General features: G+C 44.8%; 1 protein-coding gene across 2 annotated transcripts in view; it reads right to left on the bottom strand.

The window, feature by feature from the left end:
• Positions 1-21648, bottom strand: part of PPM1H (protein phosphatase, Mg2+/Mn2+ dependent 1H) — a 291024-nt gene that overhangs the window by 14157 nt on the left and 255219 nt on the right. For both annotated transcript variants that reach the window (XM_032288665.1, XM_032288673.1), the window contains exon 9: positions 14826-14977. In XM_032288665.1, the coding sequence (XP_032144556.1) occupies positions 14826-14977 (152 nt within the window). The remainder of the gene's footprint in view (positions 1-14825; positions 14978-21648) is intronic.

Genomic DNA, 21648 nt, shown 5'->3' with positions numbered 1-21648 from the left:
TAGATTTCCTGGTTTATGTGCATAGAGATGTTTATAGTATTCTCTGATGGTAGTTTGTATTTCTGTGGGATCGGTGGTGATATCCCCTTTATCACTTTTTATTGCATTTATTTGATACTTTTCTTCTTTTTTTTTTTTTTTTTTTTTTTTGAGACGGAGTTTCACTCATGTTACCCAGGCTGGAGTGCAATGGCGCGATCTCGGCTCACCGCAACCTCCGCCTCCTGGGTTCAGGCAATTCTCCTGCCTCAGCCTCCTGAGTAGCTGGGATTACAGGCACGCACCACCATGCCCAGCTAATTTTTTGTATTTTTAGTAGAGACGGGGTTTCACCATGTTGACCAGGATGGTCTCGATCTCTTGACCTCGTGATCCACCCGCCTCGGCCTCCCAAAGTGCTGGGATTACAGGCTTGAGCCACCGCGCCCGGCCAATACTTTTCTTCTTTATTAGTCTGGCTAGTGGTCTATTTTGTTGATCTTTAAAAAAAAAAAAAACAGCTGCTGGATTCAATCAAAAACCCTTGATTTTTTTCAAGGGTTTTTGGTGTGTCCATCTCCTTCAGTTCTGCCCTGAACTTAGTTATTTCTTGTCTTCTGCTGGCTTTTGAATTTGTTTGTTCTTGCTTGTCTAGTTCTTTTAATTGTGACATTAGGGTGTTGATTCTAGATCTTTCCTGTTTTCTCCTGTGGGCATTTAGTGCTATAAATTTCCCTCTATTCACTGCTTTAAATGTGTTTCAGAGATTCTGGTATGTTGTGTCTTCATTCTCATTGGTTTCAAAGACCGTCTATATTTCTGCCTTCATTTTGTTAGTTACCCAGTAGCCATTCAGGAGCAGGTTGTTCAGTTTCCATGTATTTGCGTGAGTTTCTTAATCCTGAGTTCTAATTTGATTGCACTGTGGTCTGAGAGACTGTTATGATTTTCATTCGTTTGCACTTGCTGAGGAGTGTTTTATTTTCAATTATGTGATGGTCAATTTTAGAATAAGTGTGATATGGTGTTGAGAAGAATGTATACTCTGTGGATTTGGGGTGGAAATTTCTGTAGCTGTCTATTAGGTCTGCTTGGTCCAGAGCTGAGTTCAAGTCCTGGATATCCTTGTTAATTTTCTGTCTGGTTGATCTAATATTGGCAGTGGGGTGTTAGTCTCCCACTATTATTGTGTAGGAGTCTAAGTCTCTTTGTAGGTCTCTAAGAACTTGCTTTGTGAATCTGGGTGCTCATGCTTTTAATATTAGCCCTCTGGGAGGTCAAGGCGGGTGGATCACTTGGGCCCAGGAGTTAGGATTCACCATATTGCCTAGGCTGGAGTCTATCTCTACTAAAAAATACAAAAATTAGCTAGGCATGCACCTGTAGTCCCAGCTACTTGGGAGGGTGGGCCTCCAAGGAGCTGTGCTAGCAAGTTGGCTGTGCCTGCAATCTGGTGACAGAGCAAACCTCTTTCTCAAAAACAAAAACAATAAAAACACCTGAAGCTGGTGATCAGCGGCTTCCTGATAATGTCTCAAGAGATGGGCAAATGGGCTCAAGCACGCAGACTAGGAGGCAAATGGAGAAGTTTAACTGTCACATGACCTTCCTCTAGAAACACTTGCCAGATAAGGGAAAAACAAATGAGCATGCGCACGACTTCAGTAGGCACTCTGCGGATGAAGCCCCTCCCAAGTGCTAGCCCCCTGGTCCTCTTCCAAGTGCACTTAACTTCCTTTCGTCCTGCTCTAAAACTTGCCTCGGTCTCTCACTCTGCCATTTGTCCCTGGGCTGAATTCTTTCCTCCAGGGCAGCAAGAACTGAGTTGCTGCAGACCTGTATGGATTCACTGCTGCTAACCATGTGAGGTTTAACTTCCCACTTCTCCTGTGTGGTAAACCTACCCACCCATTTCCTCCTCCTCATAAAACCTCAGTCTTGTCAGGCGTCGGCCCTCATCCATGTACCCACGTGCTTCAGGGTAAGGACAACCCCACACTGAGGGAGAAGTTGTTTGGGGAAGATTCCCTAGGACCTCATCTTCCTACCCCCTCCCCAGGAGCTCGGATTCCTTCACATGGTTTCTCTCTGCCGGCTTCTCCAATGCACGTCTGTCCCTCCTTGACCAAGAGCCACGTGCACCGACAACTGAAGGGGACTCGTTAGATACTGCACTCGATACATGACAGTGCAAATGAACTCCAGGACCAGCTTCCTGACACTCCCTCCATGCTACAGGAGACCCAGCATTGCAGTGAAGCTCAGCAACAGCATTGGGAAAGGTGAGGTCACTTGTAAGAGCTTTGCTCATAGATTCATCAACTCATCACAGCTCTGGGGACCTAGCTTTTGGGAGAAGGCTTTTTGTGTCAGTCCCCACATTGGCCAGGCTGGTGGCCATTTCAGGGCTCATTTGCATCCCTCTTCAGTGCCACCTTGCCGTATCAAATGCATGAAATCCTTTGCAAGGCTGTTTTATGTCAAGACTGGGGCAAGAACAAACAGCTTTCTCTGAAGGGAAAGAACTGCTTCTCCTGCTCCCATTTTATTCTCCAATTTCTACCTTACAGCAGGGCTCCCTGGGTTGGTAACAGGGAAGGCAAGTGCTTAAGGTGGCACTAAAACAGGAAGGTTTCATTGGTTTTGTCACTGAGGCTGAACACAGGGGCGTTTATGTGCCATCAAAGGAGAAGTGCAGAAAGTGGTGGGAGAAAATTTGAGTCAAAACATACTGTATAAGCACAAAATAGCCAAGAGCGCAGCCAAGAAGAACACGGTACAGCTGAAGACAGCAAACGGGAAGTGGAATCTGTCACACACCAACCGGGACCGTGTGGCAGCCGCGGCCCGGCACTTCTAGAAGCTGAGTGTGGGGCAGTCCTAGTGCCATTACTGAATGCTAGACGAGGCTGCATTTCGAGAACTGTGGAGGAGTTTGAAATGCCCACTCCTAACAAAGAGTCTCCCCAGGAGACATGTTTTGAATTTTGAGAACATTTTTCTTCTCTAGCCAAAGCTTTCAATATTGACCAGCAAAGCTCTGCGGAAAGCAATGGCTGCTGGGCAGGGATCAGACTGGGCAGACTTCCCAGGGCTTGGGCTCCGAGAGGGGAGGAGCAGAGAAAGAACAGCAGGGGAGGCGTGGAAAACAAAAAGGAAGAGGGGCTGAGGGGCGATGGGAAGGCCAAAGCTCTTTTCATAACCACTGACTCTTAAAGTCAGGCGGAAGGAGGCCGTAAATCCTCGATTGTCCTCTTGTCCTTGCAGAGTCTGTGGCAGTCATTAGTTCTTTTCCCTCCCAGTGGACCAGAAAAAGGGCTCAGGGTGTGAGTACGGCTTGCCCAGGTTCCAATCCTGACTTTCCCACCATCCATATGGGTGGCTCTGGAAAAAGTCCTTAGCCTCTTCGAGCCCCTCTTTCCTTACTTGAATTATAATAGTGCAGACCTCCAAGGCTTCTGTGGCAGCTGTGATCTTTCCATATAGCATGCAGCTCGGTGCCTAGCACACAATCAGAGGTCAATCAATGTTAGTTACCATGTTCCTCATTAGACATTAAATGCCTTTCTCCTCCCCAGGAGTTTTGTCTTAAGTCATCTACCTCCTACAGTCTATTTTCTGAATCTGCAGCATCTGAATCAGCACAAGAGTGTCAACAATGAGTCAGTTTCAGGCTGCAGGCTATCACCATACCTTAAAGTCCTTAATAGTTCTTGTTGGGTGGGAACTTCAATTTGCCATTTGGATGGTACAGACAGGGTCTTAGAAGAGGGTGAGTAGTGGCAGGAACTGGGGAATTAATGGCTCCCAAATATTTGCATATAAAAGGCAGCCTCCATCTGCTGACACCGGCAGTAATCCAATGTGATGGGAACAGGAGGAGGAGTCCTCTTTGCATTCTGAGCAGGCCTCAGAAATTTAAGAGGGAGAAAAGCTCTCCCAGCTTTGGAATGTTGGCAGGGGTCTATGGCAGTGGTGACTGGGTGGGTGGAGGGTCAGGGGTGGCTTGGAGATGGCCTTTGTTGTGCCCAGAACTAAGCAATTCATCCTGGGAGGAGGCACACGTCTCAGATTCACTGCTGGGAACTGGTCCACAGATGCCCCTTGTATAGCTCTGGAACCAAGTTCTGAAGCAGATGAAAATGCTCATGCCAGCTTCTGTCCTCCATCAGGGTATGGGGACTCCATTCAGGCAGAATACCCTGGGACACCAGCATAATGATGACTGTTGTCTGCAGTGCTGTCACTGGGCTCATTGGGAGTTTGCGTGCTGCCAGCAGACACAAAGCCGCAGACTGGAGGGAGCTCCCTACCCCCAGGAGAGAGAAGCTCTGCCAGGCCTCTGCCAGCTCTGTGCACCCTGGCACCGGTTCCCTGGTTTCTTAGGTGGTAGGTTTTTATTTTGGTTCAAATTTCAATACGAGGGGGCATAATAGACTAGACTATTTCCTTCTCAATCCTCCCTGGCAAGCCCTGTAAGATACACTGAGGTGGCCACACAGCTCTGCCACAGAAACACAAACGCCTACACAGGATGGGGCGACCAGCTGGCTGTGTGCTGGTAGAGGCTGCCACAGCCAGGACCTCAGGCTGACTTCTCAATTCCCATGGATCTGAGTGTGCTAAACATTGCAAAAGAAAGAAAATTGCAGATTTTATTGAGTCTTCAAACACCAGATCAAATACTCATGAATTTGTTCTTAAAACCCTACGCGATATGGTGAAAGGTGAGGGGAACCCTTCCTTTTTGCATTTAAGGGATCGTTTTTGAAAACCATGTGGCATGCTAGAAATTAGTTCAGCTAACTCACGGAAAGTTTTCATAAAAAGAACGTTTGTATTTTTCCAAAATAAATTTCATATTATCAGGGTAAATGCAAACTAGCATTTAATACTTGCGGTAATGCCTGCTGTCGGTGTTGGTATTTTATTATTAACCGTTCACTGACTAATCTCTTCCTTCCAAGACACACAGCTATCTCAGCCAAGGAGAGCGTGGAAGTGAAGAGTGACAAGTGTGGACATCAGGAAGGCTTGTCTCATTAGAGACATACTCTATGGGGTTTATGATATACTGGTACTTACAGATTCAATTCCGCATAAAAAGCCCCTCAGTGGTCATGGCAGGGAGATGGAGGGTCATTAAGTCCAGGATACAAAAAAGATGAGGTGGGGCCAGGCATGGTGGCTCACACTTGCAAGCCCAGCACTTTGGAAGGCCGAGGCAGGAGGATTGCTTGAGACCAGCCTGGGTAACATAGTGAAATATTTTTTTTTTTTTTTTTTTTTTTGATACAGAGTTTCGCTCCTGTTACCCAGGCTGGAGTGCAATGGCGCGATCTCGGCTCACCGCAACCTCCGCTTCCCGGGTTCAGGCAATTCTCCTGCCTCAGCCTCCTGAGTAGCTGGGATTACAGGCACGTGCCACCATGCCCAGCTAATTTTTTGTAGTTTTAGTAGAGACGGGGTTTCACCATGTTGACCAGGATGGTCTCGATCTCTTGACCTCGTGATCCACCCGCCTCGGCCTCCCAAAGTGCTGGGATTACAGGCTTGAGCCACCGCGCCCGGCTTTTTTTTTTTTTTTAAAGAAGTTTCCACCGACAAGGTTTGAGCAAATGAAGAACTAGGGCAAAGCTCTGCAGAGTTTTTGCCCGGGCACTGGGAATGTGAATCCATGCGCGTTTCCAAGTTTGGTTAGCTATTCCCTGGCCCCAGTTCCTCTTGGCTTTGCCCACTCCCTTCCCTTTCAGAAATATTAACAGTTTATTCCTTTCTGACAAAATGGTAAGCATCTTCTTTGAGCGTTTACATATTTGCCTCCATTTTGAATATTCTTCCCAGGAGACCCCCACACTGAACCTCCAGCCTTAGAGAGGGGACAGTCAATTGCAGATATTTTACATCAGAAAACACTTTCCAGGTTTGAGTGCCTCCTCCAAATCATGCAGGATCTTCAGGCCTTAAAAGAGAACCTTACTGGAATCATAAGGAACCAGAGGACTCTGCAGCCCAACCTCCATGACCTGCAGCAACCTCACTCCAGAATGTTAGCCCACTGCATCTCCAAGGAACGGTCATTTCGTGACCCCATAAGAGTCAAAGAACTGCCAGCTTCCCTACACTTCAGGGCAAACTCCAATAACAACAAGAAAAGAAAGAAATATTCTGGCGCATCCACAAAGCCACCTTTTAATTTTCTGGTTCCTTTGTTGAGACAGTTCAAAAGAGCAAAAGGACTTAAGATACACCAGGGTCAGAAAGATCACATTGCTCATTTTTACTCCCATCTCTGCCTGAGAGGATGGCGTGAGGGTCAGAACACATTTTTATGCTAATCACCTCTTCCCTCACAGTACATTCCGGAGGGGGAGATGCTATTTTAGATTCCTTGCTGGGAAGGATGTCAACAGAGGAAGACAATGCTGGCAATTTGTTTAGAATGGCTGTCACTAGGAGGCAAAAGAGAAAGAGAAAAGAAAAGAAGGAACCTACAGGCAACATAAACAGAAGCCCAAAAGTCAAACGGCGAAAGCCCCCAGTCCTGCCTGTCTCAAGCCTCGTTCCCTGCCTTTTGCTGTCCTGCTTCCTTTCTAAACAAAACTGGGAGATCCTGGTAAGACTCCAAGTACAAAAGGGCCGCTCAAAACCTCAGATGCAGAGGCACCTTGCTCTTCTCACTGGCTTTGTTCCATTCCCCTTCCCTCAGGCTTCCCGCCCTGGGGAGTAGAACTTTCCCTTCTCATTTTGTGTCCAACAATAGGCTGACTTCCTTTGGTCAGTTCCCGCAGGTTTGGACCCAGCAACTCTCCACTGAAAATTAAATAGGCAAACTTGTAGTCTTGGGTTACATACGGAGAGAGATGAACTCTCTGGCCAAGGAAGGGCTAATAGGGCCTCTGGAATTATAGTAGGCATCTTCTCATCACAGAAGTTATAACTTGGCAACTTCCACACATATTTCCATTTAGCATGACAATATTAGAACAGCTCCCAGCTGGGAGGGCACCGCCTCTTGGGACTGAGCTCTCTTTGTCCATGGGCTTCCCAAGGTGACATCCTAAACTGGGTTGTGAGTGTGGTGCCCTCCTACCAAACTGCACACAGATATGTACAAAGATGTCAAACACATGGAAGAGAACACTTCACATATTCCCAAATTATGAGTTTGATAACAGAAACAGAAAAAACAATCCTAAAATGTGTATGAAGTACAAAAGACCCAGAATAGCCAAAGCAAACCTGAATAAAAAGAACAAAGCTGGAGACATCACATTACCTGACTTTAAAATATACTACAAAGCTCTATTAACCAAAATAGCATGGTACTGGCATAAAAACAGACACATAGACCAATGGGACAGAATAAAGAACCCGGAAATAAATCCATGCATTTACAGCCAACTCATGTTCAACAAAGGTACCATGAACATACATTGGGGAAAGGACAGTCTCTTCAGTAAATGGTGCTGGGAAAACTGGATATCCACATGCAGAAAAAAACCAGACCTCTATCTCACCATATACAAAAATCAAGTAAAAATGAATTAAAGACTTAAATATAAGACCTGAAACTATGAAACTACTGGAAGAAAACACCAGAGAAATGCTTTAAGACATTGGTTTGAGCAAAGGTTTCTTGGCTAAGACCTAAATTATGAGTCTGAGGCTGGGCACGGTGGCTCACGTTTATAATCACAGCACTTTGGGAGGCTGAGGTGGGCGAATCACGAGGTCAGGAATTCGAGACCAGCCCGGCCCAACATAGTGAAACCCTGTCTCTACTAAAAAGACAAAAATTAGCTGGGCGTGGTGGGGAGCGCCTGTAATCCCAGCTCTTCGGGAGAGTGAGGCAGGAGAATCATTTGAACCCGGGAAGCAGACGTTGCAGTGAGCTGAGATTGTGCCACTGGACTCCAGCTTGGGTGACAGGGTGAGATTTCGTCTCAAAGAAGAGAAAACCTTGACCCTTCAGTTCTCCTTCTTTTTTAATTTATTTTTTGAGACAGAGCCTTGCTCTGTCGCCCAGGCTGGAGTGCAGTGGTACCATCTCGGCTCACTGCAACCTCCACCTCCCGCTTCAAGAGATTCTCGTGCCTCAGCCTCTTGAATAGCTGGGATTACAGGCACAACCATGCCTGGCTAATTTTTGTATTTTTAGTGTAGAAGGGATTGCTCCATGTTGACCAGGCTGGTCTTGAACTCTTGGCCTCAAGTGATCTGCCTGCCTCGACCTCCCAAAGTGGTGGGATTACAGGTGTAAGCCACTGCACCCAGGTCAGTTCTGTCTTTTAAAACATATTTTTTTTTCTTATTTTTAGAGAGGAAGTCTTGCTGTGTTGTCCAGGCTGGTCATGAACCGAAACTTAAGCCACCTTCCTGCCTCAGCGTCGGGAGTCACTCGGATTACAGGCATGCACATCGCACCTGTCTCCACAACATAACTGTCTAATCTGCAGCCTGATAGTCCATTTTTTGCCAATAAACTTGCTCCCCTCACAACTTACCCTTTTATTCATTCATCTTCTGATACAGGATTCTTTCTATTGCTTTGGTTTGCCATCTTCCCTGAAAAGCATACTGAAATAATTTTTTCATTCCCATCCTGTTTGTTCCAGAGATCCTTGTGAACCCTGCCTCCATAGGCAACAGTTCTCATGGACCCCAGGAGCCTGCTCCGACCTGGCACGTGCACACTGCACACAGGTTACCACTCCTTGGCATACAGATTTGTCACCCTGGAGAAAGACAGGCTGGTAAGCAAGACCAAGCCAGCTTAGACACAGAAAAAAAAATACTGAGTGCCTTTTAATGCATAACTGGCAGCTGGATTTGCAAAGCTTTATAAAAATAATCATAGAGAAAAATCAACATGAGAATGTTGCTAACAACTGGGATACATAACACAAAACCTGAAAGGAGAAAAACACATTCAAATTCAAATAAAAGAATAGTTGTAGTGCCATGAATTCCTCCACACCTGAGCTCAATTACATCAGACAATTCTAGGAGGAGACAGCTGGTCTACCCTCACATGTGTCCTGACTTTCTGTTGTGAAATACAGGACACGTAACAATAACAACAAACCCGTCTATTAGTGCTTAGTATCTATCAGGCATTTCACCTAATAATATGTATGTATGAAGTTAATACGGCCGGGCGCGGTGGCTCAAGCCTGTAATCCCAGCACTTTGGGAGGCCGAGGCGGGTGGATCACGAGGTCAAGAGATCGAGACCATCCTGGTCAACATGGTGAAACCCCGTCTCTACTAAAAATACAAAAAAGTAGCTGGGCATGGTGGTGCGTGCCTGTAATCCCAGCTACTGAGGAGGCTGAGGCAGGAGAATTGCCTGAACCCAGGAGGCGGAGGTTGCGGTGAGCCGAGATCGCGCCATTGCACTCTAGCCTGGGTAACAAGAGTGAAACTCCGTCTCAAAAAAAAAAAAAAAAAAAAAAAAAAAAAAAAGTTAATACTACTGGGATCTCCATTTTACACATAAAGAAGCGAAGTCAGAAGAGTTAAGAAATTTTCTAAAGGTCAAAAGGCTAGAAGGGGAAGAGCCAAAATTCAACTCAGGAAGTCTAACTATAGATTACGGGCTCTTAACCCCTAGACTACCCTGCCTCTTGTATTTCACATGCAAACAGATGTATATACCATTTATAGTTTAAAAATAACAAACAACAATATACCTGCCATCTACCTGAAGGAACAGAATATTACCAGTAAATATCTTAGAAACCCAACAGGCCAGGCTGGGCGCGGTGGCTCAAGCCTGTAATCCCAGCACTTTGGGAGGCTGAGGTGGGTAGATCACGAGGTCAAGAGATCGAGACTATCCTGGTCAACATGGTGAAACCCCGTCTCTACTAAAAATACAAAAAAAAATTAGCTGGGCCTGGTGATGCGTGCCTGTAATCCCAGCTACTCAGGAGGCTGAGGCAGGAGAATTGCCTGAACCCAGGAGGTGGAGGTTGTGGTGAGCCGAGATCACGCCATTGCACTCCAGCCTGGGTAACATGAGTGAAACCCCGTCTCAAAAAAAAAAAAAAAAAAAAAGAAACCCAATAGGCCTCAGGCATATATTCCTCTACGTACCTGCCTGTCTTCCTCTCAAAGTAACCATTATCTTGAATTTTGGACTAGTTATCTTGGTGTTTGTTATAGTTTTAATGTCTATATCACTAAATAATATATTGGTAATTTTCACTTCATGTGAATAGAATCATAATGTATGTATTCCTCTATGGCTTATTAAACTCAACATTATCTTTTTGAGATTCTTCCCAATTAATGAGCACAGCTTTGGCTCACTTTTGGGGTGAGGGAGGTACTATAAATTATCCGATGTTTTGTTTACTCATCCCACCACTTGACATGCAAGTTACTTAAAGTTTCTGTAATAAAAATAATTCTGGGCCGGGCATGGTGGCTCATGCCTGTATTGGGAGGCCAAGGCAGGTGGATCACCTGAGGTCAGGTATTTGAGGCCAGCCTGGCCAACATGGTGAAACCCCGTCTCTACTAAAAATACAAAAATTAGCTGGGCATGGTATTATGTGCCTGTAATCCCAGCTACTCAGGAAGCTGAGGCAGGAGAATCACTTAAACCCGCAAGTCGGAGGTTGCGGTGAGCCGGGATTGCACCACTGTACTCCAGCCTGGGTGACACAGCGAGACTCCATTTCAAGAAAAACCAAAAAAACAAACCTGTGTATATCTTCTTGCATGATTGATGGTGCAAGAGTTCTTTCAGGGAAGTTGGTTCTCGAATTTTAGCATCATCAGAATTACCCGGATGGTTTGTTACAACACAAATGATTGGTCCTCCCACTGAAGTTTTGATTTGACTGATCTGGGGTGGGGCCTGAAACTCTGCAATTTTCTCTTTTTAAAAAATTTTATAAAAAAACATATGTAAGTAGAGACAGGATCTTGCTATGTTGTCCAGGTTCATCTGGAACTCCCACGCTCAAGCGATCCTGCTGCTTCAGCCTCCCCAAGTGTTAGGATTACAGGTGAGATCCACCATGCCCAGCCAAAATTTACATTTTTAACAAGTTTTCAGGTGCTGCTGATGCCATGTAGCTCAAAGGATCATGCTTTTCAAAACCACCACTGCAGGCTGCAGACCTTAGAGTGGAACTGTTGGGCTCCATAAAAACACGATTGGCATTTTGGTTATAATTGTACTGATTCTATGGCTCAATTCAGGTAGACAGCTCCGCTCCTTAGAGCCTTTGAGTTTTAAGAATTCTTTGTGTACATTTATGCAAAGAATATAGGCCAGACTATCCAAGTAACACAAGTCAGCCCTTAGAACCTCACTCCGAGAAATATCTTTCTCTGTGGTTAAGGGTCTCTTTCTTTTCTTCTTTTTCTGTTGTCAGAAGTCAGGATCTTGTGGCCAGAGATTCCCCGTGACACAGGGGGAATGCTTTGGATAAAGTTAGCTCAAGGCATGGAGGGATAATAGTCATTTCTGGGAGGTCAGAGGTGAGTGGAGTCTCATGTATGCTTAGTTCATTAAATTAGAAAAAAAGGCTAAAAATTCAGCCTTTACAGTTTTGATATGTATTATTATTCAGGCCCAGGTACTTTCTAATTTTCATTATAATTTCTTCCTTTGATTTACAAGTTATTTAGAAATTTGGTTTTTATTCCATCTGAGTTACCTTTTCTTTACTAAATTAAAGGGTACTCTTTTTATTATTTTTTCTTGGCTATTTAAACTTGCTTACTTAAAGCCTAAAGTTAAACACCATTAATGTCTCAAAAGAACCACAGCATATGTTAGCTGAGTAACACCCCGCCCTTGACAATTTGTATGCTATTTTTATGCAATATTTTAGTTCTCTCATTTTTAACCTCACACATTAGACATTCTTATTGTTTTATATAGTCAATGTATATTTAAATATACCCACATGTTTACTAATGCCTTAGCTTAATAATCCATTTTACTTCTCAGATATTTCCTCTGGGATCATTTCCTTTTCTTATCTGAGCACATTCTATAGAAATTTCTTCAGAAGAGGTTAGTTGGCAGTAATATCCGTTGTTGTTTTGCTTGAAAATTTGTTTATTTCGTGCTTATCATTGATAGTTTTACTACATCTAAAATTTCTAGATTGACAGTTATTTTTTTCTTAGCTAAATGAAGATATAATCCCATCATTGGCACCATTTGCTTTTGAAAGTTGGCTGTCAGTCTAAACGTCTTTTTTTTTTTTTTTTTTTTGACAGAGTCTTGTTCTGTCACACAGCCTGGAGTGCAGTGGTGTGATCTTGGCTCACTGGAACTTCCGCCTCCTGGGTTCAAGCGATTCTCCTGTCTCAGCCTCCTGACTAGCTGGGACTACAGACACACACCACCACACCTGGCTAATTTTTGTATTTTTAGTAAAGATGGGGTTTCACCATATTGGTCGGGCTGGTCTCGAACTCCTGACCTCAGGTGATCTACCCACCTTGGCCTCCCAAAGTGCTGGGATTACAGGCTTGAGCCACTGCACCCGGCTTTTTTTTTTCCTGGCTGCTTTTAATATCTTTGTGGGAGGCAAGGGGGTTAAAGTTCTTCAGTTTCTTTCTCTTTTCTTTTGAGACAGAGTCTTACTCTGTCACCCAGGCTAGAGTGCAGTGGTGTGATCTTGACTCACTGCGACTTCTGCCTCCTGGGTTCAAGCAATTCTCGTGCCTCAGCCTCCTGAGTAGCTGGAATTACACACATGCACCACCATGCCAGGCTAATTTTTGGTATTTTTAGTAGAGATGGAGGTTGCGCCATGTTGGCTAGGCTGGTCTTGAACTCCTGATCTCAGGTGATCTGACTGCCTTAACCTCCCAAAATGCTGGGATTACAGGCGTGAGCCACCACATTTGGCTGTTCTTCAGTTTCACTATTTTATTTCTTCTTCCAGAGATTTGTAGGGCTTTCTGAATCTTATGTTCACTATTGTCAAAAAAATTCTGGAACTTTCCATTTTCTATAGTTTATCCTTTTGGAATTCTATTAGAGCACCTTAGGCCATCTTTTTGGTCTCTTAACCTCATTTCACATTTTCTTTTCTCTTTGTCTAAGCCATATAATGGATTATTTATTAGATCAATTTTCTAGTATACCAGTGTTCTCTTCAACTAGTTCTAATATGTTTAAGTCAATTTTTAATTCCTATTTTTATATTTTTCATCTCTAGAATTCCATTTTGTTTAGTCTTTTTTTGTGAGATGGAGTCTCGCACTGTCACTCAGGTTGGAGTGCAGTGGCATGATCTCGGCTCACTGCAACGTTTGCCTCTCGGGTTCAAGCAATTCTCCTAACTCAGCCTCCCAAATAGCTGGGACTACAGGGATGTCCCACCATGCCCAGCTAATTTTTTGTATTTTTAGTAGAGATGGAGTTTCACTGTGTTGGCCAGGATGGCCTCGATCTCTTGATGTCGTGATCCACCTGCCTTGGCCTCCCAAAGTACTGGGATTACAGGTGTGAACCACCACGCCCGGCCGTTTAGTCAACCTCTGCCTCCCAGGCTCAAGCAATCCTCCCACCTCAGCCTCCTGAGTAGTTGGAACTACAAGCATGCACCACCACGCTCAGCTAATTTTTGTAAAGACAGAATTTCACCACCTTGCCCATGCTCGCCTTGAACTCCTGTGCTCAAGTGATCCTCCTGCCTTAGTCTCCCAAAGTGCTGACCCACCATGCTTGGCTCAAAAGAAAGTTTCAGAAGCATGTTAAAATATTTATATTTTTGTTAGCTTTTCTTTGTTTGTGCTTTGAGACCGAGTCTTGCTCTGTCACCCAGGCTGGAGTGCAGTGGTGTGATCTTGGCTCACTGCAACCTCTGCCTCCTGGGTTTAAACAATTCTCATGCCTCAGCCTCTCAAGTAGCTGAGACTACAGGCACGCATCACCATGCCCAGCTAAAAATAATTATATTTTTGACTGCTAAATCCAATAAAGAAGTATTTGCAGGTTCAGTTCTGATGTCTCTGTTATTGCTGCTGGCTTTTACTCATGGTGGCTTGTGTTCTAATTAAAGCTGCCTTTCTTGAGAGGTGGCTTCTGTTTATTTCTGAGAGTCTTCTAAGGATGTTTAGGTTATTTACACTGCCACTAGACTGTAAGAAATACTTAGATCTTTCTCTCCTTACCAAACATTTCGCAAAAGAAACAATTCTCCAACGGATGACTATCAATGGTGGGGTGCATTTGCCATCACTCTCATTAACAGGATCAAAATTTGGATTATTTCTACTTTAGAGGATATGAAGTAAAAATCTGAGAAAGATACGCTGCTGAAATGCCTAAACACTCAAATTTATTACCACTTGTATCTAGGTTCAACTTAAACAGGATTTTATTTGGCAGAGAAAGTACCTTTTTGTTTTTGAGACAGAGTCTTGCTCTGTCACCCAGACTGGAGTGCAGTGGCACGATCTCGGCTTACTGCAACCTCTGCTTCCTGGGTTCAGGTGATTCTTCTGCCTCTGCCTCCGAAGTAACTGGGATTACGGGTGCCCACTAACACACCTGGTTAATTTCTGTATTTTTAGTAGAGACAGGGTTTCACCATATTGGCTAGGCTGGTCTCGAACTCCTGACCTCAGGTAATCAGCCCACCCTGACCTCCCAAAGTGGTGAGATTACAGGCTTGAGCCACCGCGCCCAGCTAGAAAGTACCTCTTATAAGAAAGGTAATCCCTTCTGCAGTTTGGTTACTGTACCATCCATATCAGCCTCTAAGTCAAGAGTTATGAAAATTACATGATTATTAATTATTTCAGGCATGTCATGCAAGAATGCTTGAGGAACAGCCCTACAATTGTAGAAATGCACAAACCTGTGAGGATCATCCGGATCACAGTTAGGAAGAAACTGAGTGATTGCTTCAGCTACTTCTTCATTTGATAAAACGTCCCAGAGTCCATCAGTGGCCAGGATGAGCACATCATCTGCTCCATGCTCGTATTTTGAAAGATCGTAGATTCTTACCTGAAAAAAAAAACAGGAAAACTACAACTTAAGAAATTGGAAGCATATCATTCTCGTAACAAATCGACTTCTGATTACCCTTCCCTTTTCCTGCCCAGCCTAGCGGTTTTCAGATATGCACTGTAGGGTACTTGATTATACAGCGAGCTTTGGGGCCAGGGATAGTCTCCCTTGCAGGTTTGCTATGTAGACGCATGGGGCCTAATACACAAGTGTGAATGAGCCTAAGAGGCAGGCTTAGTAATTGACAGAGAAGAAATTAATTGAAAATGTAATGCCTGAGGTACAGTCAGAATGACGATTTACAAGTGGACTTTGTGCTAGCCAGCAGATCAGCAATGGGCTTGTTTGTGGTCTTCCTTTGTGCATTCATTCAGCAAACATTTATTAAGGGCCTACCCTGTGCCAAGTGCTATAAATGCAAAGTTAAATATCTGATTTTTCTGCTTCAGAGGAGCTCAGTCTGTGGGAGAGATAAAGCCAATTCAGGATTCTTAATAGTTGCTCTACACGTATTTGTTTAGGAGTAAAGAGATATTCTATTTAATGCACTCATTTGAAACCTTTCTTGCATTACGTGCTCTGAGGCCCAAGGAGCCAACTCCTCTCATGTAAGGGTGAGGCTCTGACACTATCTTCAGGTTTGAGGAACCTCAACTGAGGCTCACAGAGGACACATGCTCACTCTGAACCTCCAAAATATGTCTTTGTCTTGACAAGCTTTAAGTCCTTGCTTATGGCTAGTACCTTGAACAACTTGGATACTTCAGCACCCACCTAAGTGCTTGAAAGAGAATGAGGCAGTCTAGGCAAAACTAGTACGAATAAAAATCAAGCCTCACCTGGGCTAGGCCACAATTCTGTGTCCTTCTTCCAGGTGGGTGGGGAGGGATAGGGAGGTGTGGAGGGGAGCTTGAGGTTTCACTACTATTCCCTCCTAATTTGGCAGAATCACCCCTACCTACACCACCTCATGAACTGAGAACAAAAGCAAGTCAATTCAATCAGTCTCCTTCAGCCCTTCTCATTACTCTATTTTCTTTTTTTTTTTAATTGAGATGGGGTGTCTCACTCTGTCGCCCAGCCTGGAGTGCAGTGGCACGATCTTGGATCACTGCAAACTCCCGGGTTCAAGCAATTCTCTCACCTCAACCTCCAAAGTAGCTGGGATTACAGGCGCATGCCACTATGCCTAGCTAATTTTTGTATTTTTAGTAGAGATGGGGTTTCGCCATGTTGGCCAGGCTGGTCTGGAACCCTTGGCCTCAAGTGATCCGCCCTCCTGAGCCTCCCAAAGTGCTGGGAGTACAGGTGTAAGCCACCATGACCAACCCATTGCTTTATTTACTAAAAGCAAGGCTGAGTGAAAGCCACGGGTCAGGGCATGTGACTCATGGCACAGCCATTGTTATGTCACCTCAGGTCTAGAGACAATCATACCACCTCAGCCTAGAGCTAAATATGTTTAGCTCTCTGAAAGCCAAGCAACCTTTGTTTTAGAAAGGTTTGCCCAGGCTAGGGATGCCCTGCCATGGGGCAGTCCTGTGGGCTGACAGCCTTCCCAGCAGCAGAACACAACAAAATGCCTACCCACAGCGCCCTGGGTGAATGAGCACAAAATGAAAAGCAGCCACCAGGCGCCAGGCCTCTGTGGCCTGCGAACAAGAAGGTAACAATTAGCTAATGGCCCAGCACATGAGCCGCTCTCAAGGGAAGAACACTCAGGGGCATACTGCACTGGCATTTAACATCATCTTTTCAAAAGGCATGTTCACTTCAGGCTAAACTTACATTCCAGAGAAGGCACTGAGCCTTTTAAGCCAAATTAAAGAAAATGGGAAAACTTCAGTTTCCACCAGACCAGAAAGTCCCAAATGTCAGAATTCTGTCCTCAGGCCACTAACAAATATGGTCCAATTTTCATTGTATCAGAAACAACCAACCCTCCTATGCTTTATTTTCTACGGTTCCTGGGTGTGTTAGAGCAGAGCTTCTCAAACACTAATGTGCACAGAAATCAGCTAGGCATCCTGCTAAAATCCAGATTACAATTCAGTTCTGGGTAGGCTTGAGAATTGTGGTACAACTTCCTTCCAGGTGACACCAATGCTGGAGGTTCACAGACCGAACCTTGAGTAGAAAGGCCACAGAGGATGCCTACTGGGCCAGATTTGTAAACAAGGGTATCAAAGGCTCAGTGGACTTTACGATGTCTGTGGAGACTGTTCATTACAGTAGGCTATTGACAGAACTGTCAATGTCACCCCTGGGCTCCCACCTTCAAGTACTGGCTCATTGTGTTGTTACTGTCAGTATACAATAACTTTGCTTGAGAGAGACTGCTAATAGGAGGCCAAGGCAGGAGGATCATTTGAGGCCAGGAGATCGTGACCAGCCTCGGCAACATAGTGAGACACTGTCTCTACTAAAATGGAAAAAATATAGTAAGACCCTGGAAATGATGGTGCGTGCATGTGGTCCCAGCTACTTGGGAGGCTGAGGCAGTAGAATTGCTTGAGGCCTGGGGTTTGAGGCTTCAATGAGCCATGATTGTGCCATTGCACTGCAGCCTGGGTGACAGAGTGAGACCCAGTCTTTAAAAAAAAAAACAAAAACGTGTGTGTGGGGGGATTCATTCCTGGCTTCTTACTGGGTTATATCTACAATAAATCTTTGTGATAACTTGAACTCTATATGATAGACAATATTAAGTAATAAGAGGTGGTGAAATGTGGATGTTTGGTTGCCCAATCTTATGCTTGTAGCTAAACAGGAGATTTCACTTGCCTTGCAGCTGCTTCTAAAAGAGAGGTTTCAGGTCTGCAGATAACATCCATTTAATTTCAGAATCTGCCCTATGAGTAGGGTGCTACACCCTCTTCAAATGCTTCCTGCTCACCCAAGAAAAGTGACAGGTTGAGTTATTCAAGCTGAAGTTGTCTTGTCCAATGGAAATCTGCTCAACAGAACGGGTGCGGGTTGATACATACACACGTTATAAAATGCTTCTCTTCAATTCCATCGGTGAACGTAATCTCTCCCTAATTCTACTGTTCACATTTCTGTGCTTGGCTCCCTACTGAAGTTTAATTAGCCAGTATGAAAATCCTTTTCAAGACCATTCTTTATGTAATTTTTATGAAAATAATAAATACAGCTGATCACAACCCTGGTCTGTGAAGCACTCCCCAATTAACATCTTTTGAGGTTTTGACAACTACCCTCTGTTTCCTGCCCTTCAGCCAATTTCCAAAAAACTTTGCTAACTTTCCACTTACAACTCGTATCTTATACATTAACCTATAATGCAGAACACTTTGCAAAAATGTTTTCAGAAGAATTGGACTGCCATGCAAGTCACCCCACTGTGTGCTCATCCTCCCCAGCAGCAAAGGCTTCAAAGGATTCCACTGGGCTCCGGAGTCCTGACCTTCCCTCGCTGAAGCTGTAGTTGGCCTTACTCAATTGGACCAAACTCACATCCTCAAAGTTCCCCTGTTCAATTCCTTAAATAGCTTCTTAACGTTCCTGGAAGCCTCACATCAAACTAAAGGGCTCTGAAGCTCCCCAGAACTCAGACATCTAGAAGAGTCTTTGCGGCTCTGGAGGGACAGGTGTGCAACAGAAACACCTTTGTTTAAAGTGGGACTGGGGAACATGGTCAGGCCTTCTAATGGCTCCTTCCCGGGTTCCCATCTGCCAAGGAAGGGAGAGAAAAGCCAGACGAATGAATCCTTGAGATTCTTGCAGTTTCTCAGAGCAATATAATCTGAGCAGCTGAGAAATGGGACCTGTGTGGACCTGCCTTTCTGCTGCCTTCGGTACGCTTTTACTGCATACTTGCTGTGTGCCAACCAGTTTTCCAGGCACTGGGGACACAGCGAACAAAACTGACAAAGCCTCTCACAACTTCTAAACTAGTAGATGAGACAGACACACAAATAAATTACATTGTCAGAAGAGGACAGTTGTTCTGAAGAAAAATCCAGCTTGGTAAGAACAACAGAGAGAGTCATTTTAGATGTGGTCACGGTGGGCCTCTCTGGAAAGGCACCATCTGAGCCAGTCAACTTCCCATGGGTCCCTTCTTTCATCTCCCCATCCTTCCTTTCGGTTCCTGTTACTCAGTGTTAGACTGGTGGTGAAGAAGCGGGGCTGGGAAAGGCGGGTGCCACTCTCTCTTGCCAAAGCAATCCTGAGGAGGATCAAAGAGAAGCCAGGCTCTTTTCCCTGGACGGCTGCAGGCACAATCCTTCACACCCACTAATATAACATTTACTGATAGACTGCTCTGCGAGTAAGCCTTTGTCTATCAGTTTTGTATGAAACTCTCATCATCAGGCCGGGCGCGGTGGCTCACGCCTGTAATCCCAGCACTTTGGGAGGCCGAGGCAGGCGGATCACCTGAGGTCAGGAGTTCAAGACCAGCCTGGCCAATGTGGCAAAACCCCACCTCTACTGAAAAGAAAAAAAATTAGCCGGGCATAATGGTGGGCACCTGTAATCCCAGCTACTCGGGAGGCTGAGGCAGGAGAATTTCTTGAACCCAGGAAGCAGAGTGACCTGAGATCATGCCATTGCACTACAGCCTGGGCAACAAGAGCAAAACTCCACCTCAAAAAAAAAAAAAAAAAAAAAAAAGGAAACTGTAATCATCCATGTATGGCCCTGTCCCGATACTAGACTATAAGCACCATGAGGCTTGGAACTGTTTTATTCTTCTTTGCATCTTCAATGCCCAACCTAACACCCAGTTCACCGAATGAATAATGGTTGAAACTGACTGCCCCACAGAAATGAAGCTCTGTGGCTCATCCTTTAGGTACAGAGAGTGATACATAGCATCTGACCTACCCTGGAAGACTGACAAGGCTAATTGCGTCTCAGTAGAATCTGAACCTAGAGCATGGCAGAATATGATTGCTTTTGCCAGAGCAACCAGGTGAAGAACACAAAGTGAATGTGTTCCATCCCCTCGTGAGGCTTCTGAAGCTTTCCTTATGATGTGATCACAACAGGGAGCGTGGCCACTGACAGACAGCACGCGGGTCCTGCAGCAGCTTTGTTACCGGTCTTTCTGGGCCCACTTTTCTGTCTCTTCTGCAAGATTCATTATTCTCAAACCTAAATGTGTTTAGAATCACTTGGAGTGCTACTTAACCAAATTAAGATTCAAAGATCCGACCTTTAAAAGTCTGATTGTACAGATCTGAGCTGCATACTTCAACAACCACCCCAGGTAATCCTGATCCAAATGGTGAGGGAATCTTACCTTGAAAAACTGTCACAGATGATAAACTCCTTTAGGGGTAAGGCCCATCTTATCCTATCTGTTTCTGTGCCCAGAAGAGAGCTCTGTGTCTAGAACTCAATATATAACCAAAGAAAGCATTTCCTTATTGGGTATTTACTCCTGTCCAGCTTATAATGAACACCCAGGGAGTCAGTCATCTTATTGTCCCACCAAAAATCAACTTCTGAAGGCCCAGAAATCCCAATTTGTATTTCCTTGTGGGTCTAGCACTATCTTCTATAGTGTAAACCGCAGTAGGTCTCCAGGACACACTTGCTGACAAAGAATAAAGAGTCGAAGAAGAGAGGAAGAAACAAATTACACATACAAGATCCTTTCAGAAGACCCTCTAATTTCATGGGGATCCAACAGATTTAGCTTGTTAGCTGTGACACTCCCAAATAGTCAAGGAAATGTAATGTGCTGATATATAACAGAAGTGGCAAACTCTTTCCTTTTCTTCCTTTGTTTTCAGTGGAGCTGCCAACACACACTCAGTGTGGGGGAGCAGGAATAAGTCTGGGGGCAAACAGGAACCTTGACTAATGTGCTCTGAATGAGCCAAGTGCTGACTGCTCTCACAGAGCCCTCTGTTCAGAGCACTTAGAGCTGTCCTTAATGTCATCACTGGGCACTTATTTTACACAGGGGCCTGTGACAAGCAACTCTTTAATACAGCACCTCCACTTACTGCTCGGCTGCAGGCTGCTGTTTCAGTGTTTGTGTAATACGCGCTCCCATCTTTGCCCGATTACTGACGCTATTTCAGTGGCAGGTTAGTAGGGCTCATGCCACTATAAGCTGATGCTGGCTTCTTCTTTTAAAAAGAATCCATCAATTCTTCCATTTGCCAAATCTCTGCCGCTTCTCTAGGATGCCCTTACAGCTTTTACGTCTTGATCAGTTCAGCAGATTCTCCAAACCTGTTTTTCCCTTTTAAGTACTCAATGTAGGACAACGAACTGCAGCTCAGGCCTGGCTTTGTGGAAGAGAAAGAGGCTTGCCCTTGTTATCAGAAGCCTTGCCTCAGGTCTCTGCCTCTAATAAGCATTGTGACTTGAGAAGAGCCACCTTTTTCTTTATGTTTTTGGAGACAGGGTCTTGCTGTGTCACCCAGGCTGGAGTGCTGTGCACTGCTCCCCAACTTCCCATGCTCAAGCAACCCTCCCATCTCAGCCTCCCAGGTAGCTGGGACTATAGGTGCATACCACCTGCACTTCTTTACTTTTTGTAGAGACGAGTTTCATCATGTTTATCAGGCTGGTCTCAAACTCCTGAACTCAAGAGATCTACCCGCCTTCGCCTCCCAAAGTGCTGGAATTACACATACGCACCACTGCACCTGGCCCAGCACTCAGTTTTCCTATTTCTGAAATAA

Source organism: Sapajus apella, unplaced genomic scaffold (assembly GCF_009761245.1).
Source record: "Sapajus apella isolate SASKATOON/1434 unplaced genomic scaffold, GSC_monkey_1.0 scaffold2, whole genome shotgun sequence".
In the NCBI taxonomy this organism is placed as follows: Eukaryota; Metazoa; Chordata; class Mammalia; order Primates; family Cebidae; genus Sapajus; species Sapajus apella.
This window is presented reverse-complemented; position numbering and strand designations above follow the sequence as displayed.